The sequence below is a fragment of the Staurois parvus genome, unplaced genomic scaffold (genome assembly GCF_062004578.1).
Source record: "Staurois parvus isolate SC_StPar_1 unplaced genomic scaffold, SC_StPar_1.0 ptg000288l, whole genome shotgun sequence".
NCBI lineage: Eukaryota > Metazoa > Chordata > Amphibia > Anura > Ranidae > Staurois > Staurois parvus.
In genome coordinates, this window is record NW_028318084.1 from 627,345 (window position 1) to 653,523 (window position 26,179).

The 26,179-nt window shown below is 41.1% G+C and overlaps 1 protein-coding gene across 1 annotated transcript in view; it reads left to right on the top strand.

Moving 5' to 3' along the window:
- The window catches only part of ITGA9 (integrin subunit alpha 9), a 694,926-nt gene that overhangs the window by 301,614 nt on the left and 367,133 nt on the right, over positions 1–26,179 (top strand). Inside the window, exon 15 of the mRNA XM_089682391.1 lies at positions 5,700–5,860. Within this exon, the coding sequence (XP_089538517.1) occupies positions 5,700–5,860 (161 nt within the window). The remainder of the gene's footprint in view (positions 1–5,699; positions 5,861–26,179) is intronic.

The window sequence follows — 26,179 nt, forward strand, 5'->3', positions numbered from 1 at the left end:
CGCTGCAGTCCCGCTATAAGTTGCTGATCGTGGCCATTACTAGTAAAAATAACAGAAACAATATTAAAAAATCCCAGTATATATACCGCCATTTGTAAACAGTATGACTTTCACATAAACCAATTAATTTACACGTATTGGGATTTTTTTCTAGCAAAGACATGTCGCAGAATACATTTTGGCCTAAATTTATGCCGAAATTTGATTTTTACATTTTTTTTACTAGACACGTTTAATAGCAAAAAGTCAAAAATATAGTTTTTTTTCTCAAAATTGGAGGTCTTTCTTTTTTTTGTAGCGCAAAAAATAAAAAATACACAGGCGATCAAATACCACCAAAAGAAATCTCAATTTGTGGGAATAAAAGGATGTACATTTAATTTGGGTTCAGTGTTGCATGACCACGCAATTGTCAGTTAAAGTAACGGAGCAGCGTAACGCAAAAAATGGCCTGGTCAGGAAGGGGGGTAAATCCTCTGGAGGGCAAATGGTTAATAACAACAGTATTTTTTTTTTTTTTTTTTAACTATTAAACTGAAAGGTTTCCCTTATGTTCTGTTCTATACATAGCGAATAAAAATGGCAGAACAGTATAAAAACCCAAATTTTTTGGAAAGTAGACACCGCAGGGTGGTCTCATTTTTTGTCATAATTTTTAGAAGATGGATAGACATGATGATATTGAGGTCGATAAAACATGGAGCATGGTAATGGTGCACTAAATATATTATTGCACAGGTCATACTCAGAGGAAGGAGGAGGGTGCAGGGGTTAATGTAAAGGTCACACAGAGATAAAGGATGGAGATGAAGGGATTAATGTGTTGATGTGCAGGATGAAGTAGGTGAAGGGATTAATATATGGTCACATAAAGTGACAGGCTGGTGATCATGCATATGGGGGGGGATATATTGTTTAAAAAATTAGATCTCTCGCTGATGAAAACAAATGAAAGATTAATTCCTTCATTTCCCATTCATAAATTTCTGCCATCTGTCTGGTTGAGGTGATTGTAGCCGTATTAGTGCACTCGGTACAGAAACAATTGAGTATTGTCCGTGATACTTTTTTTATTTGCACTAACATACAATTTTGAGGACAAGCTTTCAGGGAATGTCCCCTTCTTCAAGGTCCAAGCAGTACTATACAAATACAAATCACAAAGTTTCAGCAGAATATTAGAAGGGATGAAAAAAAAAAAAAAAAAGATGCTAGAGCTAAGAGACAGCAAAAGCGAGGGGGGAGGGGGGGGGATACTACACTCACGCAGAGGCAGCCATGCTTGAGGTGGTAAAACTGTTGGATAATGGTTGAGGAATCCCATGTTCAAATTCAGGCCGTTATCTCTTGTGTCCAGGGGCGGACTGACAACTCATGGGGCCCCCGGGCAATTGGGGATCATGGGGCCCCTGTGTCCTTGCCCAAACTCAAAAAAGCCTATGAAAAAGGTACCAGGGGCATCTCATGGGGCCCCCTACTGACCCTGGGCCCTCAGGCAGTGCCCGAGTTTCCAAATGGTCAGTCCGCCCCTGCTTGTGTCAAATATAATTATCATTCTTAGTTCAAAAGTTTTTCCTTCCTGAATAGATTTGAAATTTCCTCTAAGAACTAAAATATTGAGGTCTCCCATTGTGTGGCCTGGTTGTGCAAAATGGTGTTCCACAGGTATGTTCCCTGACGGTATGTCTGTGCCAATTCATCCTTGTTTGCAACTTCTGTCCCGCTTCGCTAACACAAGATCCTCCGCTGCATTTTCTGCACTGGACTAGTCCAGGGAACATAAAGAAGATGACCTCTGCACACCTGTGGGACACCATTTCGCACAACCAGACCACACAATGGGAGACCTCAATATTTTAGTTCTTAGAGTTAATTTCAAATCTATTCAGGAAGGAAAAACTTTTCATATAAAATATAATAGTGGACTGGAATCATCCTCCTCCTCCTCTTCCTCCTCCTCCTCTTCCTCCTCCTCCATCATTTTTTTTATCCATAAAATCGGCCGCAAATTTTCCAACATGCCCGATAAAACAATTTGCAAAAAGCTCGAAAAACGGCCAATTAACCCACTAAAGGTGCGAAAATCAGCCGATTTTTTTTTTTCGGCCCCCATTACTCAGTCATGCAACACTGTACCCTATTACATTTTTATCATTTTTGAGACAAATAGAGCTTTCTTTTGGCAGTAATTAAACACCACTGGGTTTTTATTTTTTGCTAAATAAAAAAAAGACTGCAAATTTTGGAAAAAAAAATGTTTTTCTTAGTTTCTGTTGTAAAATTTTGCAAATAAATAATCTTTCTTCATAAATGTAGGCAAAAATGTAATCTGCTACATTTCTTTGGTTAAAAGAAAATTTAGTCTGTGTGAAAGTCATAAAGTCTACAAACTATGAGAACTGACCAATCCTGATGCACTGATGCCCTAGTTTTCTGAGGCCCTAAAACGCAAGGATAATACAAATACCCCCCCCCCCCAAATGACCCCTTTTTGGAAGGTAGACACCCCAACGGATTTAGTAAGAGGCAATAGGTTTTCTATTTGTGTGTGTGTATGTGTGTCTTTTATTTCTTCTCTCTTGATTGAAAGGGATGGACTTGTGGTTTTTTTTCAACCAGATTAACTATGTAACTATAGTCTTTTGAACATATCATTTTTTTTGCCACAAGTTTTTGGAAAATGTGGAAGGAAAATGAAAACATATTATTTTTTACACACAGTTGTCAATTTATAAGATATTTCTAACACACAGCATGGCCATACTAAGAAATACATCCCAAAATGCATATGTCGTTACCACATATGTGAGACGTTTTCACAAGCTAGCCACATAAAAAGGCCCAACATCCGAGGAGCACCTTCAGGTGTTTTAGGGACACAAACTATACGTCCAATTTTCTGACTACTTGTCACATTTTTTGAGGCCCTGGGGCACCAAGACAGTAGAAACACCCACAAAATGACCACATTTTGGAAAGCAAACACCCCAGCGTAATTTCTTTGAGGCATAATGGGTCTTTTGAACATGTCTTTTTTTTTTGCCACTAATTTTTTGAGAATGTGGAAAGAAAATGAAATCTTATTTGTTTTACACAAACTTGTCAATTTCTAAGATATTTCTAACACCCAGCTTAAGCATACTTAGAAATACAGCTCAAAACACATTCTGCTACTCCTTCCGAGTATGCCTCTTTCACACAGACCCAATCAGAACTTCCATTCCCCTCTGTGGAGCAGCAGATGTAAATGGACTTGTGTCCGTTTACACCTGCTTACCTCTAATTCGATCCGGCAAAAACAAAGATGATCTGTTTTCCTCTGTCTGGCTGGATCACAGGGCAGTCAGGTGTAAATGGATAGCCAGTCCATTTACATCCCACCGAACATAAAGATATGGCCGTGTCTTCTCTGCAAAAGGGGAGCAGACATGGACCTGTCATCTTCCCGCTCTGCTCAGCTCAGCAGGGGATCAGTGGCCAGAGAAAAATTGATCCGACCCATGTGAAAGGGGCCTTCAGCGATACTACATGTGGTGTGGGCCCTAGTTCATTGTGGCAGATGTGACACCCCACTACTAGTGCCTGGGTTATCATCTGGGTGTACTGCACTGCTAGTGCTCGCCATTTCACCATGATATACAGAGCTGCTGGTATTTGCCTGCTCCTCCTCAGATTACCTGAATCTTTGTTGGGACCCCTTCCTCTTCTGAATCAGATACTGACCCACTAACACTGACTGATGTTACACTAGTACACAATTGAGGAAGATGTTGGTGCACTGGGACACCGACAGATGTTGATGGTCCACTGGGACACTGTGACAGAAGTTGATGGTTCAGTAGCACACCGACAGATGTTGATGGTCCACTGGGACACTGTGACAGAAGTTGATGGTTCAGTAGCAACACCGCCAGATGTTGATGGTCCACTGGGACATCAACAGATGTTGATACGCACTGGGGACACTGACAGATGTTAATATTCACTGGGACACTGTGGCAGAAGTTGATGGTTCAGTAGCAACACCGACAGATGTTGACGGTCCACTGGGACACCAACAGATGTTGACAGTCCTCTAGGGACACTGACAGACGTTGACAGTCCACTAGAGACATGGATAGGTGTTGACAGTCCACTAGAAACACTGACAGATGTTGGTCTACTGGGACACAGTTGTTGGTGTTGCAATGGGACACTATTACAGATGCACTTGGACACTGTGACCAATGCTGCTTGGTGCACTAGTGACAGATGACTGCACTGTGTGTGGTCTGTGTGTAACTGCACAGTAAAATCAGCATTTACTCACAGATCCCTAAACAGGCTGCACAGATCGGCTTTCCCTCTCCTCGCTCACGATCTTGAATTGGTTGAGAGTAGCTTAGCAACCTCCTAGCAACAAGGCAGGATGGGATGATGCCATCTCTCTGAGAGTTTATCAACTAGCAATGGAAGATATGTAAATGGTCTGCACCTATAGCAAGGGCATATTTTAACTTTGGTCAAAGCTGCACAATTTGTTTTTATCTACAGGCACCTTTTAATGGCATAGGCCAGGGGTGGGCAATGTGCGGCTCTCCAGCTGTTGCAGAACTACAAGTTCCATCGTGCCTCTGTCAGTTTTGCAATGTCCATTCTTTGCAATGCCTCATGGGAAATGTAGTTCCACAACAGCTGGAGAGCCGCACATTGCCCACCCCTGGCATAGGCGGTTTTTTGTTAAAGATGAAGTAACCCTTTAAAGTTCACTGTCAGACTTTTTCATATGTGTTAAAGTGTTGACTGATAGCTGGTTTAAAAATAGCAAAGATAAGTGTTAAAGGTGTTCTTTTGGAATATAGGACATTGTTACAGTGAGTAATTGGAGAAGCAGGCCACTCCTATTCTTCTGTCCAGAAAGATTCACTTTTTCCTCCATGAAGGTGGGAGTACCCAAACCTTCATGATAAATGCAGCTCCCAGCAATGGAATAAGCAGCTAAAAAAAAGAAGCCTTTAAGTGAATCAGGCCTAGCATTCACCTGTAGATACATTTGTTGTGTCGTCACTTTTTCATGAATCAAATAAAATAAAGTGCAGCGCTAGATAGTAACAATGAATAATAAAAGCATAAATTAATGATAAAATGTCCTCAAAAAATAGAAGCATACATAGACAGTACATAAAATATAAATTATGGATGATCCACTTGTTATAGCAGGATACCAAGTCAAGTTGTGGCAGGAACAAATGATAAAAATGCGCACTCACCAGACACGCACAGACAATGCGCATGTAATCAATATCCACCAGGGTCACTTGTGTAGGCGGAGTAGGTGAGCTTCTATCTAAGGGTAGATAATCTTGTCTTGGTAGTGTATGGTTAAACTGCTAGGTCCAGAGGTCCCCTTAAGGTTGGATGGGTGCACAGCCTGGGTACAGGGCTCCCTCCCTCTGGTGGTAGTGGATCGCCATAGGGTATCCCCTTAGTTAAGATGGCCACCGGGCCTCCTCGTGGCTCCAGGTGGCTGTGACGTCACACTCTGTTGGCTCCTCCTTAGGCCTGCAGAGCACATCATCAGAGGGGAGGCCAACTTTACTTTATTGTATTTGGTACTTTATAAGGTTTGCTGTGATCACCTTTAGTGCACTGGCTGCTGACCTGAAAGTGCTCACTTTTTATGTATTTATAACTTTTTCATGAATGACTGTATCTTGCAGGTTTAACATACAATTTGTCCGCTGATATTGAGAAGAGAGAGAAAAGTCAACAACCCAGGGTGTTCTTGGTTTCATCAGGGGAAACTGTTGCTCATATTAGTGAGAAGATACAGCTTACCCACATGAAAGAGAAATGTGACCAGTATCTAGCACATGTTAAGGTAAGCCACTTGTTTGTCACTTTTTTTGACTGTTACATATTAAGTGTCTTTATGAAGTGGAGTGCAGACAAAACCATTGAATTTGAGTTTCTAACTTGAATTTGCATATTTACCAAATCAGGAAACAATGGTTATTCTTAAAATTATATATAGTGCAGCGCTCAAATCTAAATCAAATACTACAATAATTGTGCTCACATGCAATAGTGTCACAAAATAAATCTAACACAAATTATTAGGTGAGATATCTTCATTCAAAAGTGCCACTCCGTGTTATTCATCCCTTCGTACCCACATATTATAACAATTATAAATAAATATAAATAAACTATCATAAGAAGAAATAATAAAACATAATTTTCACAGTGCTCCAAGTATAATGTGTGACCACACTTAATATATTAATCAAACAAGTCCAAAATAATTAGAATGTCCATATAAACTGGTAGTAAATTCATGCAATGTGTAAAAAAATGTGCAAACAAATGTGATCTTGTTCCACAACCATGCCACTCTTCACCTCCTAAGGCTAAATTGCCTCCTCACCTTCTTAAACTGACCCCTAAGGGCCAAACAGCTTTCAGGATCACTCAGGATCCTTATCCCCTGGTAACAGGTACTTCTCCTGACGTTGTAGATCACTTTAGGGTATATCCATTACCCCAAATCGGAAGCCTCTAGGGAATAATTGCTCACCAGCCCGGTGAGCAAAAAAGAATCCTCTAAGTGTAGTATTAAAGCCAAAAACACTTTAATGGTACTAATCATATAAACATAGCCACTCACATATGTCCATACTTTTCCTTGGCCAGTATGCGAGTGTGCTGCATGTAATCAGAAGGACTTCCTGGGTATACCAAGATGGCGGCTGGCCCCGGAAGTGCGTCACCGCGTACCGGAAGTGTGCGTGCTAACGTGCCTACGCGTTACGTCACTATCACTCGTGACTTCCTCTGGGCATGATGATGATACTGGCATACTGGCCAAGGAAAAGTATGGACATATGTGAGTGGCTATGTTTATATGATTAGTACCATTAAAGTGTTTTTGGCTTTAATACTACACTTAGAGGATTCTTTTTTGCTCACCGGGCTGGTGAGCAATTATTCCCTAGAGGCTTCCGATTTGGGGTAATGGATATACCCTAAAGTGATCTACAACGTCAGGAGAAGTACCTGTTACCAGGGGATAAGGATCCTGAGTGATCCTGAAAGCTGTTTGGCCCTTAGGGGTCAGTTTAAGAAGGTGAGGAGGCAATTTAGTCTTAGGAGGTGAAGAGTGGCATGGTTGTGGAACAAGATCACATTTGTTTGCACATTTTTTTACACATTGCATGAATTTACTACCAGTTTATATGGACATTCTAATTATTTTTGACTTGTTTAATATATTAAGTGTGGTCACACATTATACTTGGAGCACTGTGAAAATTATGTTTTATTATTTTTTCTTATGATAGTTTATTTATATTTATTTATAATTGTTATAATATGTGGGTACGAAGGGATGAATAACACTGAGTGGCACTTTTGAATGAAGATATCTCACCTAATGATTTGTGTTAGATTTATTTTGTGACACTATTGCATGTGAGCACAATTATTGTAGTATTTGATTTAGATTTGAGCGCTGCACTATATATAATTTTATTGTTTACACTGTTTGGGTAGCAGGTTAAGTGCTGGCAGCTTCCAGTAGGGTTTCTTTTTTTCCCTTTTTGCGCAGGAGGATCTCTATTTGTATTTCAATGGTTATTCTTAATTTTCCTCTGAAATCATTAATTTCCCCGGTGCTGTAGTCAGTTTGGCCTTACTGGAGATAGTGGTTTAAAAAATATCAACTTCTATGCATTCTGTGCTTTAGAATGGTGCAGATCTGACTATAAAAGATAAGTCCACTTTTGTAAAATAAATAAATGCATGTTTTTTTTGTGGATTAAAAAATGTGCAAAGCATTACACCTGAAATCAGCAGATTGTGAGTTCTATGTATGACTCTTGCAGACAGGCTGTGTAAGCTATCTGCTCTTACCTCATACGGACAGACACTTTACACACTGACAGGTAGACTCAGTGACAGGGGCGGACTGACAACTCATGGGGCCCCCGGGCAATAGGGGATCATGGGGCCCCTGTGTCCTTGCCCAAACTCAAAAAAGCCGAAGAAAAAGGTACCAGGGGCATCTCATGGGGCCCCCTACTGACCCCGGGCCCTCGGGCAGTGCCTGAGTTTCCAAATGGTCAGTCCGCCCCTGCTCAGTGAATTGCCTAGATCAGGGTTTCTCAACCAGGGTTCCTCCAGAGGTTGCTAGGGGTTCCTTGAGCAATGACCAATTTCTGCCTCTCAGATAAGTTCATGACACCCAGTAACCACAAGTTCAGTAGCGAACCATAAGGAGTATTCTTCCCACTGATCATCACACTGATTGTCAGGGCTCCGGGTATGACCAGTGGTATGTGAACTGACGCAGGGTAACGCAGGCTTCAGATATGTTATAAACAATATAATTTATTAACACTAACAATACATAAACGCAGTGCAATACTAAAACATAACACAGTGCAAACGAACCAAACCAAACCACCCACAGATAACAATACATACAATGCAAGCGTCGTCAGGCAGGCCGGGTCAATAACAATCGGGCAGGTAGGAACAGGAGGAGCAGGCAGAGAGTAGTCAGGTCACGAGCCGGGTACAGCAACTAACGGGCAGGTAGGTACAGGAGGTCAGGCAGAGAATGGTCGGGGTCACAAGCCAGGGATCAAACAGGAGAAGTCAGCAGAGGTCCGGATCAGGCAGGGTCAGCAACGAATCAGTCAGACAGGGACAGGAACAGGAACAGGAATGCAGGTAACAAGATACAGGGGCCCAGGAAAAACACACACCAAGGCACAGACTGCAGGTCTGGCTATCCCTTAAATACACCTGCATAATCAGCTTCAGGTGTTTGGCTGGCTGCAGGGTTGAGTCTCTGATTGCTGGGAGCACCCGCTGGCCAGCCCTGGTACTGCAGCCCACAAGGCAGGTGAGTCCCACCATTACTGGCAAGTCCATTCCTGACACTGATGTTGTAGATATAGTCATTTTTAGCAGGGGTTCTCTGAGACCTGAAATTTATCTTAGGGGTTCCTCTGTCTCGAAAAGGTTGAAAAAGACTGGCCTAGAGTGTTCAACAGTGCCCTGGTAGTTCATTGAGTACCTGTAGTTTTCACATTCACAGAACTCTGTGAATGAATGACTCGGCCGCTTGCTGTCAAAACGGGGGGTTGGGGGTGGGAGCAGCTGCATCTGTAACATGTTACATCCTGAATGTGGGTGTAACATGTTAAGAAAGATGAACCTATCCTTTAATCCAACTGAAGTGCTCTTGTTTGATCCAAAGCATGTCATTTAGACTAGATACAGTATATCCAAAATATACATGAACTGAGACAGTTTAAACGAGCAAGGTCTGAGCAGCACTCAAAGGGTATTTTAACCCATCTTGTATACAGAACTATTTGTTTATTTCAGATATGATAGTGGATAAAGATCAGGTCACATTTTAAGCTTGTTCCTGAAATCGCACAACTTTTTCTCACAACTGTCAGTTGTAATTGTAATTGCCTAATGATAACAGACATATTAATCATGCATGTGTTTCTTCTTGGCTGTGATATACTTTTTGGATCTACTGATTAAGTTGCTTTCTTTCAATGTTAAAGACTGGAAATGAAAAAGTAAAGTTCTGCAGACAGTGTAATTTAAAAAAAATGTATTTATTCAAAGAAAATGTATAAAAAAGTTGTATTTATATTGAAGCTTTTTGTATTGTATACAGTCAGGTCCATAAAAATTGGGACATTGACACAATTCTAACATTTTTGGCTCTATACACCACCAAAATGGATTTGAAATAAAACAAACAAGATGTGCTTTAACTGCAGATTGTCAGCTTTAATTTGAGGGTATTTACATCCAAATCAGGTGAACGGTGTAGGAATTACAACAGTTTGCATATGTGCCTCCCACTTGTTAAGGGACCAAAAGTAATGGGACAGAATAATAATCATAAATCAAACTTTCACTTTTTAATACTTGGTTGCAAATCCTTTGCAGTCAATTACAGCCTGAAGTGTGGAACGCATAGACATCACCAGACGCTGGGTTTCATCCCTGGTGATGCTCTGCCAGGCCTCTACTGCAACTGTCTTCAGTTCCTGCTTGTTCTTGGGGCATTTTCCCTTCAGTTTTGTCTTCAGCAAGTGAAATGCTCAATCGGATTCAGGTCAGGTGATTGACTTGGCCATTGCATAACATTCCACTTCTTTCCCTTAAAAAACTCTTTGGTTGCTTTTGCAGTCTGCTTTGGGTCATTGTCCATCTGCACTGTGAAGCGTCCAATGCGTTGTGAAGCATTTGGCTGAATATGAGCAGATAATATTCCCCAAACACTTCACAATTCATCCGGCTGCTTTTGTCAGCAGTCACATCATCAATAAATACAAGAGAAGCAGTTCCATTGGCAGCCATACATGCCCACGCCATGACACTACCACCACCATGCTTCACTGATGAGGTGGTATGCTTAGGATCATGAGCAGTTCCTTCTCCATACTCTTCTCTTCCCATCACTCTGGTACAAGTTGATGTTGGTCTCATCTGTCCATAGGATGTTGTTCCAGAACTGTGAAGGCTTTTTTACATGTCGTTTGGCAAACTCTAATCTGGCCTTCCTGTTTTTGAGGCTCACCAATGGTTTCCATCTTGTGGTGAACCCTCTGTATTCACTCTGGTAAAGTCTTCTCTTGATTGGTGACTTTGACACACATACACCTACCTCCTGGAGAGTGTTCTTGATCTGGCCAACTGTTGTGAAGGGTGTTTTCTTCACCAGGGAAAGAATTCTTCGCTCATCCACCACAGTTGTTTTCCGTTGTCTTCCGGGTCTTTTGGTGTTGCTGAGCTCACCGGTGCGTTCCTTCTTTTTAAGAATGTTCCAAACAGTTGTTTTGGCCACGCCTAATGTTTTTGCTATCTCTATGATGGGTTTGTTTTGTTTTTTCTGCCTAATGATGGCTTGCTTCACTGATAGTGACAGCTCTTTGGATCTCATCTTGAGAGTTGACAGCAACAGATTCCAAATGCAAATAGCACACTTGAAATGAACTCTGGACCTTTTATCTGCTCATTGTAATTGGGATAATGAGGGAATAACACACACCTGGCCATGGAACAGCTGAGAAGCCAAGTGTCCCATTACTTTTGGTTCCTTAACAAGTGGGAGGCACATATGCAAACTGTTGTAATTCCTACACCGCTCACCTGATTTGCATGTAAATACCCTCAAATTAAAGCTGACAGTCTGCAGTTAAAACACATCTTGTTCGTTTCATTTCAAATCCATTGTGGTGGTGTATAGAGCCAAAAATGTTAGAATTGTGTCCATGTCCCAATATTTATGGACCTGACTGTACATAATACAGTGTGTATGCAATACTAAGGTTCTGAATAATTTTGGACAGTGTAGATCCACTTATGTTATGTTGAGATCAACAGAATCCATATGTGTCCGACTCCCATCTGTATTTTTAATCTGTAGGAGTGTACACATAAAAAGATTTGTTGAGTGCAATGCCATGCAACTGAATTTGTCTTTTTTCTATTGACATACTTTTTACTACACTCAAAAAAACCTGAAAATGTACACCTTGGAAATAGGGGGGATCAATGAATCCTTTATAAAGTGGGTAAGGGTTCACTGCGGGTAGTGTTGAGTATAACCAGATGCAGGCATGTGTTTGGGTGGCTTCTGATAGCCCATGCATACTTGCCCTTATACTGTTTGTGTACATTAATATACTACTCCAAGTTGGACATATGAAAAGATTTCCCAAGGCTTGTTTTTAATAGTTTTGATATTTTGCAAAGCTGTTGTATATTTGCAGCAATTTGGCAGAACTTAGAGGTTTGGGTGTTGAAGTCTTGGCTTTGTATAACTGACAGATTATGTTCTTTGAGTGTGTAATTGGTGAAGGCTTGTCAATTTACTGGCATAGATCGATCAACAATATCTTTCTTAATATGAAAGAGAAAACAAATTCAAACGACTTTTGAAAATAGACTCTGAAGTCTTTCCAGATTTTCCTGTTAAGACGTATTATATTAATTTGTATGCTGTTAGGAAGAAATTGCCTTGGACACTTATACTACTGGTTCAGTGACTGTACTGGTCTATGAATGCAAGAGTGAAAGTTCTAATATTGCATAAAGAACTTGTTAGATTTGTATATGCTGTTGGAAGAAGTGTCACATTGGTGGCTACTTGTTTGGCAAACTATAAATTCACGCAAGCTGTTGCAGTACAATCTCTTCCTTCATCAGATTCTTGTCTTCACCACCAGAAACATATAGCAGTCTTCAGTGGTGAAAGTCGTACTGATTCTGTGCCAGCCAACCCATCTGTGCCAGCCAGCCCATCACCATCAGTCTAACAGACTCATATGGATACCTGATTGCATTTGTTAAATATAGTAGAAAGTAAATTTTACTTTAATATGGGATTTAAGGTGCTTTTTTCTTGCCTTTGATTGCATTCATCTTGACTTTTATGGGTGGAAAAAGCAGTATAGACACACAAAATAAGCTGTGTAAGATTAAAATTAAAATTAGAGTGGTTACAAACCTCAGACATGAAATATGGAAAAAGCATATCCCTGTATGGGCAGCACAGTGGCTAAATGGTTAGCACTATTGCTTGGCATTAATAGGGTCATTGGCTCGAATCCTGCCTTGAGTTTGCATGTTCTCCCTGTGCCTGCGTGGGTTTCCTGCTGGTACTCTGGTTTCCACCCACACTCCAAAGACATGCTGGTAGGTTAATTGGTTCCTGTCTAAATTGGCCCTAGTATGTGTAAGTATGAATGTGAATTAGGGACCTTAGATTGTACGCCCCTTGAAGGTTAGGGACTGATGTGAATGTACAATATACTGTATATGTAAAAGCACTGCGTAGATTGATGGCGGTATATAAGTTCCTGTAATAAATAAATAATAATACAGTGTGTACTTGTCTTAATTTAAGTGTAATCTCTGTCTGCTGCCTTACTCCTCTGCTATCAGCATGAATCACTTTTGGCAAGTTTTCCTGATACCAAGAGAAAATTGGTGGCAGGTTAAGGACCTCCAAAAGAGTGACAGCCTCAGTTCTGGTCCTGTGCGGAGGGGGGGGGGGGTATCTCTTCCCTGCAATCAGGTCTTAGAACTCTTCTCACTGAGCTCTGCAGAATTAAAGTTCACCTCTCTGCCCTCTTACTTCTGAACACTCAGACAGGCTCTCATCCTACCTGTCATAACGCTCTTTCAGCGTTACCTATAATGCTACCACCTCCCCCTCACTCCCCCTCTCTGTTGGGGTCCCTCAAGGCTCTGTCCTCAGGCCCCTTTTCTTCTCCATCTACACCTCCTCCCTTGGCCAACTCATACACTCTCATGGCTTCAACTACCATCTCTACGCCGATGACACGCAAATCTATCTCTCTACCCCCCCACCTCACCCCCTCAGTCTCCGCCCGAATCACACACCTACTGAGCGGCATATCTGACTGGATGTCGCTCCACTTCCTTAAACTGAACCTCTCCAAAACCGAGTTTCTTGTCTTCCCCCCAGCCCGGACACCACCCCCCATTGACTTCTCCATCACATCCAACAACGCCACCATCAAACCCGCCCCGCAGGCCAGAGTACTTGGTGTCATTCTGGACTCCAACCTATCCTTCCAGCCCCAAGTCCAATCTTTAACAAACTCGTGTAGACTCCACCTCCGCAACATCGCCAAAATCCGCACGTTCCTAACCCCAGAAACCACTAAACAGCTCATCCACTCCCTCATCATATCGCGACTCGACTACTGCAACTCCCTCCTCACTGGCCTGCCTCGCCACAGGCTATCCCCGCTTCAATCCATCCTGAATACGGCTGCCAGACTCATTCACCTTTCCAACCGCTCCATCTCCACCACCCCCCTCTGCCAATCCCTCCACTGGCTTCCGATTGCGCAACGGATCAAATTCAAAATCCTAACACTGACGTACAAAGCCGTCTACATCACTGACCTAATATCCAAGTACCACCCAACACGCACACTCCGCTCCTCACAAGACCTCCTTCTCTCTAGTTCCCTGGTCTCCTCCTCCCATGCCCGCCTCCAGGACTTCTCCAGGGTGTCACCCATCCTCTGGAACTCCCTGCCCCAACCCATCAGATTATCACCTACTCTCCTCTCCTTTAGGCGCACCCTGAAAATCCATCTCTTCAGGGAAGCCTACCCCACCCCCTGCTAACTTTCTGACCTCCTCCACTCTTCCTACCACTCCATCCCCCACAGCTATCTCCTCCTGTGCCACCATCCCCTCCCTCCTAGATTGTAAGCTCGAAAGAGCAGGGCACTCAATCCCCTCATGTTTTGCATTGTATTGGTATTGTTCTGTCACATGTTCTGTCCCCCTTTGTAATGTACAGCGCTGAGCGAACTATTGGCGCTTTATAAATACTGTATTATAATAATAATAATAATAAATTCAACACTTTGAACATGTGTGGAAAAGAGAAGACTGCAGATAGACAAGTACAACTTATGTAGGAGGATTTGTTTCATCTCTATCACATGAGGCCAGTCACTTCACTAGGAACAGTATATGTAATGACTTACAACCACTTTAAAATACTTAGTTGCAAATCCTTCCAAACTGTTTCAGAAATATACCTAAGAAGTAAAATATATGTAGCCAAGCATGAATACATAAACAATAATTTCTGAATTATTGTGCTTATTATAATAATATATCTGAAAAATAATACAACTATCATATGCTTTATATGCATCAAGCACTGTACAGGGTTTCATGGTAGATCAAGGAAGCCTGTTATATAATGGCCAGCCTAACAAATATGTATAAATATTGAATTATAGTACATACTGATGAGGTCTGAAAGATGAAATGGATTCTGTAGATTTTGTGCGGTTGGCAGTTTTGTTTAGTGTACCCTTACTATTCAATCTCTGTTCCTTTAGTGTTGTTGAAAATTTTCCACCATAGCCTCCAGGAACACTTCTATACTGTTAAAGAAAATCATTTGTCACTTCATTACCTTTACAGAGTCAGCCACTGAATCTGGACCAGCACCTTTACACATTCCTTGATCATTCATATCTGTAGTGTAGTTTATAACATGGCTGCCAATGTCACAATACACTTTCCAGCAACACTGCTGTTGTGCAGGGTATTTCATGAATACATTGCTCACAGCCCCCATTCATCAGTCTTTTTTCTATTATTTGTTAAATAGTGTTTCTTTTACATAAATCGTAAGAAGTTCAGGGAAAACAAAAATCATTGAATCCAAAATCACTGGATATTATTATATTATACTTAAAGAGATACTATCATTTTGCCCATTTAAATCAAAGTGACAGTGCCTCCTGACAGCCTTCCTCCCATTGAAGGTATTCTTGCTGCCTCCTGACACAGAGCCCTTTTCTCATTTGCTGTAATGGAGAGGGGCTTCCAGTTATAGGAAAATATTTGACTTCCACTATGTGACAGTTCCCAAGACAGAGTGATCAATCACCCAAAACATTGTCACATTAATGAGAGGGAAGACACAAGAACAAACAGAGTGCTAGAGTCATGTTCAGTCAGTTAAAATTCCAAAGCCCCATGAAGGAAGAGTGAGGACTTCCACATTGTGGAGGTGGTGAGGAAGCATTGATTACTTACATAGTGTATCTTACCCAGGGGAGTGGGAGAAGGCTATCAGAAAACGCTGTCAATGCAATGTGTCTTTTCTTAAAAATAAAGTTGTTGCTAAATTGCATTCCAGTATTTGAAACCTCATAGAGTTGTGTCCTTCTCCCCTCCCACCATGGCTATCATACGTCCAAAGGATTAGAAAGTCATCATAAAATGTGTTTGCATGAAGAGATTTTAAAACAAGTATACACATGCCTTAAATCCTTTGGATATTATAGAGTTGGAAACAACCTTCCATAACCATGATGGTTCCTGTACTAATATTTTGTCTCTAAATGTAGATGATAAATGAGTACCACAATCAGAAAGCCTAACTTCAAATTTATGTAAGATAACTGATACAATTTACGGGGTTTAAAGTGATTCTAAAGGTTGTAATTTTTTAAAAGAAAAAATAAGATGTTATACTTACCTGCTCTGTGTAATGGTTTTGCACAGAGCAGCCCCGATCCTCTTTTTGGGTCCCCTGCTGGCAGTCCTGGCTCCTCCCCCCAGCCAAGTACCCCCAATAGCAGGCTTAACCCCTCCCCCTGCTCTCTCATCATTGGCTCACTGGCTGTGATTGAAAGGCTATCAGAAAACACTGTCAATGCAATGTGTCTTTTCTTGAAATAAAGTTGTTGCTAAATTGCATTCCAGTATTTGAAACCTCATAGAGTTGTGTCCTTCTCCCCTCCCACCGTGGCTATCATACGTCCAAAGGATTAGAAAGTCATCATAAAATGTGTTTGCATGAAGAGATTTTAAAACAAGTCTACACATGCCTTAAATCCTTTGGATACTAATGGCTCCTGCCAATGGCTCCTGCTTCTGTGTGAGCCAGTGAGGAGAGAGAGACCCAGGAGAGCCTTAAATCTTGTGCACATAGCTGGACTGAGATGAGGCTCATGTAAGTATAAGGGGGGGTGGGGGTGGGATGAGGTTTTTGAAGTTTTTTTACCCTAATGCATAGAATGTATTAAGGTAAAAAAATGTCTGCCTTTAGAACCACGTTAAAGTTTTTTTCTAAGTCCAAACATATCTATTGTAACAGGATTAGTTATAGAGCGACTGTACTTTTATCTAAACAGTGTAACGTTTGCCTGCAATCTAGTAATTGTCAGTATTCTTGAGGTCCAGTTGCTGACTAGGGGATGTTGCACATTTTGTCTCCTAGTACCTGGAACAGAGAAGTACTTTGGTATTCCTTTTTAGCCTTTTAAATAAATTAAAACTGTAATTCCTCCAGACCTGTAAAAATAAAAAAAAGCCAGCATTTGCTGCAATAGTTACCTCCTCTCTGGTGAGGACCCCTTACTCATACTCATGAGGTCAAACACTGGTCCTCTTTCAGGAAAAAGCTGAAACAGTATATAAGCAAGACTTGTAAGTAGGCCTTATAGGTAGACATTTAATCATTTGTAGTGTTTGCGTACTTGCGTTGCGTACCTTTTTGGAATATTAAAGTGTATTTATGGCTAAACCCTTCTTTGGATGGAGTAGGGAAGGATAAGAACTCCTACGAAGTTATTGCTTTACAGTTGTAACCCAAATAAGAGGTGACATTAAACCTTCCAATGTGGGGACACCTGTTCTGGCAAACATTGTCTAAGATGGGAATTCCCTTCTTTTTCTATAGATTTCCTTTTACTTTCTTTTGTGTCTCTAGGGCAAGAGGTTAAGAATATACTTCCTAACTGCACTATCCCTGTAGTTGAATGAGACTTTTAACTGTCGGAAACAGTTTTATGACTAGAAGTGTATAGAGTATAGGCCAGGGGTGGGCAAACTTTTTGACTTGAGGGCCGCAATGGGTTCATATATTGGACCCGGGGGCCGGACCAAGAGTAGATGAATGATGTGTATGTGTCATCCATACTAAGTATAGTAATATTCCCCCATAGTAAGCATAGTAATTAATCCCCCATATAGTTATTCATCCCCCATAGTAATTCATTCCCCATATAGTAATTTATCCCCCATATAGTAATTCATCCCCCATAGTAATTCATCCCCCATATAGTAATTCATCCCCCATATAGTAATTCATCCCCCATAGTAATTCATCCCCCATATAGTAATTCATCCCCCATAGTAATTCATCCCCCATATAGTAATTCATCCCCCGTATAGTAATTCATCCCCCGTATAGTAATTCATCCCCCATATAGTAATTCATCCCCCATAGTAATTCATCCCCCATATAGTAATTCATCCTCAATATAGTAATTCATCCCCCATAGTAATTCATCCCCCATATAGTAATTCATCCCCCATAGTAATTCATCCCCCATATAGTAATTCATCCCCCATATAGTAATTCATCCCCCATATAGTAATTCATCCCCCATAGTAATTCATCCCCCATATAGTAATTCATCCTCCATATAGTAATTCATCCTCAATATAGTAATTCATCCCCCATAGTAATTCATCCCCCATAGTAATTCATCCCCCATATAGTAATTCATCCCCCATAGTAATTCATCCCCCATATAGTAATTCATCCCCCATATAGTAATTCATCCCCCATAGTAATTCATCCCCCATATAGTAATTCATCCCCCATAGTAATTCATCCCCCATATAGTAATTCATCCCCCCTATAGTAATTCATTCCCCATATTAATTCATCCCCCATATTAATTCATCCCTCATATAGTATTTCATCCCCCACAGTACTATTCCCCCCCAAGTAGTAAGCCAAGTCCCCCCCTGTGTCAATTCACTTACCTTTGCTCCGCGCGTTCCTCTCGCTGTGTTCCCGCGCCGTTCCGGTCTTCAGGGCGGACTGTGAGAGGAGCCTAGCTCCCCTCACGTTCCTTACGCTGCCCCGCCTACACACATTCTGACAGCCAATGTTTGCCACGCTCCACGGGCCGGATTAAAAGGTCCGCCGGGCCGTAGTTTGCCCATTGCTGGTATAGGCCATTGGAAAGACCATAATTTGTGAGTGTTGGCAACCCATGTCTGTTGGAGGAATTGTGTTCTTGCATAATTAGCTAGTTTACTGGTAAAGGTTAAAAAACATTCCATGGAATTCATAAAGACTGGCGCAGACAGATTTTGCAGTGTCTCTCATATGTTCTAAAGGTGGTGCAGCATTTGCCAAGTTCATGTTCCTTTCTAGAACTTATACTTGAACTTGGCACATGCTGCACCACGTTTAAAATGCACATGAGACACTTTCACAAAATTTGTCTGTGCCAGGGTCCCTCTCTGTACGATTAAAGAGAGTTGGTCTTCGCTCCACTTTCGCAAGATAAGAACTGTCGGCATTTTATTTTTAATTTGGCTCCTTCATTGCTTTACAGTTGTTACCCAAACAAGAGGTGACCTTAAATCTTCCAATGTGGGGACACCTGTTCTGGCAAAAACTGTCTAAGATGGGAATTCTCCTCTTTTTGTAGAGATTTCCTTTTATTTTCTGTTGTGTCTCTAGGACAGGAAGTTAAGAAAATGCTTCCTAACTGCACTAGCCCTGTAGTTGAACGAGACTTTTAACTGTTGGAGACAGTTTTAGGACTAGAAGTGTATAGGTCATTGGCAAGACCATAATTTGTGAGTGTTGGCAACCCATGTGTGTTGGCGGAATTGTGTTCTTTCATAATTGGCTAGTTTACTGGTAAAGTTTAAAAAACATTCCCTGGAATTCATAAAGACTGGCACAGATAGATTTTGCAAAAGTGTCTCTCATATGTTCTAAAGGTGGTGCAGTATTTGCCAAGTTCATGTGCCTTTCCAGAACTTGTACTTGAACTTGGCACATGCTGCACCACTTTTAGAATGCACATGAGACACTTTCATAAAATCTGTCTGTGCCAGGATCTCTCCATGTACGCCTAAAGAGAGTTGGTCTTAGCTCCACTTTCGTAAGATAAGAACTGTCTGCATTTTATTTTGAATTGCGTGCATTTATTGCCCCACAATGTAAAAGTCGCTGTCCTGCAAACCTTTGCCAAGGGGGGGGGGGAGGGGGTAATGCCAGAAAAGTGGCGCAGCAGCTTTATTGAATTCCCTCCTGTCAGGAATGGACTTGTCAATGGTGGTGGGACTCACCTGCCTTGTGGGCTGAAGTACCAGGGCTAGCCTGTGGGTGCTCTCAGCAACCAGAAGCTCACTTCTGCAATCAGCCATCACCTGAGGCTGATTGCAGGAGGTGTATTTAAGGAATGGCCAGACCTGCAGTCAGTGCCTTGTTGTACTGTTTTGTTTGGCCCCGGTATCCTGATCCTGCTTGCTTCTACCCTGACTCTGCACAAACTCTGCCTGTACTGACCTCGGCTAGTCCTGACCACTCTCCCGGCTGCTCCTGGTACCTTGTTTGCCCGTTTGCTACCGACCCGGCCTGCCTGACTACGTTTAGTGTTGTATGTATGGTTGTTTGTTGGAGATTTGGTTTGTTGCACTGTTATGTTTTGCACTGCATTTATGTATTGTTAGGCTTAATACATTGTATTGTTATACTATAACTGAAGCCAGCGTTTCCCTGTGTCAGTCCACACACTTCTGGTCATACCCAGATTCCTGACACCTTCATTGTCTTTTCCATCCTCAAAAAAATATATAGTTCATCTGATATGGGAATATGCATGTCAACAGACCAGATCAACCCATCCAGCGGCCAATATGGATTTTCTTCAAGTTCCTAGAATGTAAGGAAATATACTCTTTATAGGCCAATGGTAATATACTACGGATTGTATGCCTTTGATTTGTATAAATACATAATCTAGATTTTAATATTCTGCACTGATTTCTTGTGATTATTAAGAAAGCATATATAATTGAAGTTGTCAGGCATGCTGCAGCACTTTGAGGCCTTGTGGTTTCCGTGCATTATTGATTAGGATGTGAGGTAACGCTGAGGGCAAAACCACTTGTTGGAACATAATTGAATGCAATCAGGATGTCACGAGAGGGAGCCTCATTTAATCAAATCCAACAAGCTGCGCTGTATGAAGTCAGAGAATAGCTTACAGAGACAGTTTCCAGTCAGATGCTTTCACGATTAAATACTTAGCATTGTCTTGGTCCAGTCACTGGCATATGGTAATTACTGCATATGATATATTGTAAAATTGAAAAAAAAAAAGTAATCTAGGAAATTCCTCTAACAAAATTAACGTCTTGGTATGACAGTATAGACTGACTGAAAGCAGGGGTGAATCTGCACTCCCTCGGGCCCAAGCACCATGATAGCATTGTTCAGGCCTCATCATGATGAACATGGGGGGACATATTGGCTATGCAGCCTCAAAGGAAAAGAGAACCATTAGGCGGCCATTAACAGAAGCCTGGAACCTTATCTGTGAATGGTTACCATAGAGGGAATGTTCCGGTGACAGCAAGCAGTGTGGCGTGACCTTGGTCCTAAACAAAGGCATTTTTTTTTGTAAATCATATAAATCAAAATATTCTGTACTTCATATCCCATACACCTTGTATATTTATCAGTTATACTACTACATGACATGCTTGCTGTTTGAGACTTGGGGCTCGTTCACACTTGACTGTTTTACCAACTCTTGCCAAATGCCCCTATAGCGTTTGGCAAGCGTTGGTCTGGCGTTTGTGGAGCGTTTTTTTAACGCTCCGCAAACACCACATGCGCGGTTCAGCGGCGGTTGCTAGGCATTTGCCGAGCGTTACAAACGCCCCACAAACGCCTATAATGAAGTTTGAATGTTGTTACGGCTCCACAACCGCGTCGCAACCGCACCGCAAGCACCGGCCGGCCATTTGCGGAGCGGCACCATAGACTAGAATAGGAGGCTTCAACGCCTCCTGACTCGACCAGATGCGCCCGTTTTGCCGCGCCACTACCGCTCCCGTTAGAACAGCACCATGTGCTGCAATGGGCAGAGTTGTCCAAGGTGTTTGGGAAGCAGTAAAAACGCTTCCCAAACACCTTTCTGCCGCTTGCAAACAAGGCTAGTGTGAACGTAGCCTAAATTGTGAACTGTGATCATATAGAAATATATTTATTCCTCCAAAGCTGGGTTAACTTTTTTTTTTTTTTTTACTCTGAACACGATAAATGAGCATAAATTCTACCTGTGCTAATTTCCTTTTTCCATTTTCATCATGCTTCTGTCCACTCCTAACTGGTTCCTGCACCAAGGTGTACAGCATAATAAAGGCTTATAATCAATTGAATAAAGTCAGTTGAAAATAATTTGTTGGTAGTGCTGGTATATAAAAGACAAAAACGAATGCAATATATTCATTAATAAATTATTAAATGCAGTTTCTTAAAAGGCAAGCAGTGTAAGGAACTTACTTTACTGGAGGTGGGGAGTATACCTGTAAGTGTTACTGAAAAAAGACTCGGTCAGCTTGGCCATTTAGGGCAAAGTGACAGTACCATTGGGAAGAGTCTCTGCCTTAATATTCTCACCTTACCAGTGATCCCTCACCAATAATAAAATAAATACTTGTGAGCTACTATGATGACAGAGATTTTTCCAATTAATTTCCTATATATAATGATATATAAACTTATATTATACCTGTGGTTCGCTGGCCCTCACACCTACTCATTAGATAGTGTTACGTGACTGACAATTAATTTATAATAGTGCCGCGCTCCTCAATAGATTATCTGTGATAAATAATGTTTTGATTTCTAAACCAATTTTATAAAATATGAAATACCGTGAAATAAAAAATGAATCAAATTGATGAGATATATGATACTGGAATTGATCATCAATTACCTATAACATCGTATAAAACCATGATGGTGCTCATAATCATAAGTGACATCTAATAGTGAACAAAAATCAATAAATCTGTGCACATAATAATGAGTCCTCTTCCAATGTGAATAATAGGTGAACTTCTTATTCCCAAAATCCAAGTGTAGTGTGGTTTTAATATGCGCTCACCTTAATTTTTGCCTAATATAATAGGCAAAATTAGCTTTTTGTCCTTTCAGGACTGATGAGATAATCCTCCTGTATGCTGTTTGCCAAAGGCAAATGGATGGTATAATTAGATCTCTAATCCACCTTGGGTCTCCGCAATGATCGTGACTGATACTGGTCAGGAATGGATGGATAGATGAATATATCCCCTGTTTTTTCCTCCTGGGGTCACCTTCCTCCTGTATCGATCTCTCTCCAGTATATCACGGATTGATCACATAAAAGAAAGAGAAACCATGGTGCCTTATCCTTTTAAAGATGTAATTTATTGCTGCTGGATGTTCCACTCACATAAACCCCATTTGCAGTGTATGAGAACGCTGTCAGCATGGCCTGCAGTGTCTGCTGCACTTGCCGTGCTTATCCGAGACAACGTCGTGACGTCAGAGCCCCTCCTCTACGCGTTGCGTCACCGGGTCACGTGACTTCATCAGGGCGATATGATCCCTCACCAATGCTTCTCTCCCCGAGAATTTCCCAATTCTGTTACAAAACCTGGCATTTCTGGTTATGGAGGAACATTTGACCTCCTCCCTGTTGACAGTGCTTTGGTTTAGCAGTCAATCACTAGGCCAAATACTGTCACATTACATTAATGTGACATCTCTCATTCTAATGTGGGCTGTAGAGGAAGGAACAGCAAAGGATCGTTAGTAAGGAAAGTATTTGGTGACATTGCTCATAGAGGGCAAATTTACACTAATTTACAAGTGTGATTCTTGTGAGCTACTGTGGTGTATTAATTTAAAATGATATGTGAATAAAAATAATTTTTAATTATTGAGTGGCTGAATAATTAAATAAATGAATTTGCAATTCACTTAATTTAAATTAAATACATTAAATAAAATAAATTTACACTGCCTCGTTAATTTCAGACAGCCAAGCTGTACTGTGTGGCAGAATTGAGTAAATATCATAACTGGATGGATAAAAAATACAAATTCTTTGGCTATTAAAACAGTTCCCTCATATAAGTATTTCATCTGTGTATACAGTAGCCTGGAGGGGGCTTATATCAAGTTACTTACACTGACTGCAATAAATACATTTAGGGACGTATTAATGGTTACATAGTTACATAGTTGATACGGTCGAATAAAGACACCAGTGTGCCCAGTTCAGCCTGTATGAGTGTGTGTATGTGTTTATGTCACTACGTTTTCCCATATAACTGTACATTACTTTTGCTATAAAATCACGGTTTATTGTTTAATATATTTTTATTTACACTCCCCATTGACATCACCAACTGTGGAAGGGAGTGCCACGTCCTTACTGCTCTAACAGTAAAGAATCCTTTACACAGTTTAAGATTAAACTGCTTCTTGTTCTAAGACTAAATAGTTTTCTCCCTATGCTGAAATCACCATTTAGATTTGTATACTGTGATCATATCTCCTCCAAAGAGGACAGGTGTACAATTTGCAGCTGCTCCTCATAACTGAGGTCCTCCAGCCCCCCTATTAGCTTTGTTACCAATCTTTGGACTCTGTCCAGTTCCAGCACATCCTTCATTGGGACTGATGACCAGAACTGGACAACATACATACATACATATGGCTGAACCAGGGTCAGACTGACAACTCATGGGGCCCCCGGGCAATAGGGGATCATGGGGCCCCTGTGTCCTTGCCCAAACTAAAAAAAGCCTATGAAAAAGGTACCAGGGGCATCTCATGGGGATCCCTACTGACCCCGGGTCCTCGGGCAGTGCCCGAGTTTCCAAATGGTCAGTCCGCCCCTGGGCTGAACTAGAATTTAGTAAAGTGGCAGAATTATAGTCTTTTCTCTTGAGTAAATACCATTTTATTGCATTAAGCCTTGCTTACTATTGCATGCCTTTGCTGATCCTGATCTACTAGGACTCCCAAATCCTTTTCCATCCCCGATTCCTCAAAGTTCTGTGATCACACTGTCCACTGAGAGTGGCTCTGTAGTACACGACTCCTGTGACCAACCACAGCATCACTTAATGTAAACAATGGCCACTGTTAGCAGCCGGATTTCGCTTTCCAGCAATCACCAGCCTTAGCTTACTTTTTTTATTTTTTTAGAATGGGTGCCTCAAGATTGGACATAATTTTAAAGGGTACCTGTACTAAAAAAAAAAAAAGGCTGAGAAACACTGCTCTGTAGTATATGTCATCTCCATCCTGCTTCTGATCTGACCTATATGTTAACTCTTCACTTTCCTTTTCTTCCATATCTGTGTATTAACCCCTTCATCTTCATTGTTCCACTGTCTGCACAGTAACACCTTTACCTCCTGCCTCTGTGTGTGGCCTGTACATTTAATGTATCTAAAGCTGGCCATATGGATTTTTGTTTTAAGAGTATTCGTTTGATTTCCTAATTGATAATGGGGACAAATCAATGTTCGTTTTCGACAACAGTGACGGGGGGGGGGGGTCTGAGCAGGGGCAGGAAGGAAAACTTTTCTCGATTAATCAAATTTTTGATTAGTGTATGAGGTTATTCAGGATTTACATTCATTTTAAAATCAAATATTAAAAGCAAAAGACAATTTTTGAACGACATTTGTCGATTCATGGAATGTTCGAAGAATTTTCTTACAGATATTCTTGTCTGAAAATCTATATGACCAGCTTAATGCAGTATTACCAGTCCCCATGTTTTACCCTATCAATAATGGCTTGTTTCTTCATTTCCAAAAATTTGTGGCAAATAATTTTTCACTTTGGAATGTTCACTTTTTTTTAAAAAGGGGTAATTTGGGGGGTGGGGGGGGGGGGGGTTATGTACTGTCCTTGCATTTTTATGTGTTGCCTTTTTATAACTTATAACTGTGGAATTTTTTTTTTTTACTATTTGTTTTTCTTTATGTAAAATAAAATAAAAATTCTGCATGGTTAGTAAATGCTACCAAAAGAAAGCTCTATCTGTGCTGAAATCTAGAAAATGGCCTGGATAGGGAGTCTGTTTAACATGCCGGTCCTTAAGTAGTTAACCAACAAACCACAGCTCCCACCTCTGCCCTCAATTACCTAGTAATAAGGATCAGACAAACCACTAAAGAAGCCAAAATGGATCACTGTGACTGTGGTTCAGGCCAGAAGGCATCTGAAATGAATCCTCCTTACTTTATTTCCCGGGCCAAGATGTATTCTATTGGTGTCGATCTGTAAAAATACAAACTGCTGAGTACAATTTGGCTGTATACAACTGAAGTAATTAAGTGCAAAGCTCAGATACTATCAGGGGCGGACTGACAACTCATGGGGCCCCCGGGCAATAGGGGATCATGGGGCCCCTGTGTCCTTGCCCAAGCTCAAAAAAGCCTATGAAAAAGGTACCAGGGGCATCTCATGGGGCCCCCTACTGACCCCAGGCCCTTGGGCAGTGCCCGAGTTTCCAAATGGTCAGTCCACCCCTGGATACTATGCATCACATTCACTCATTCCTTTAATATGAATTTACAATTGTCTGAACACCATTTAGTACAGTTTATCTTTGCTGAATGTGATACAGACAGATTAAAGTTGGCACATCTTAGAGATATAAAATGAGGATTCTCCTGTGTATTGCATGCATTATAACACACAATCAATAAAAAAAATAAGTAAATACATAAATAAATAATAATCCTTGTTAGC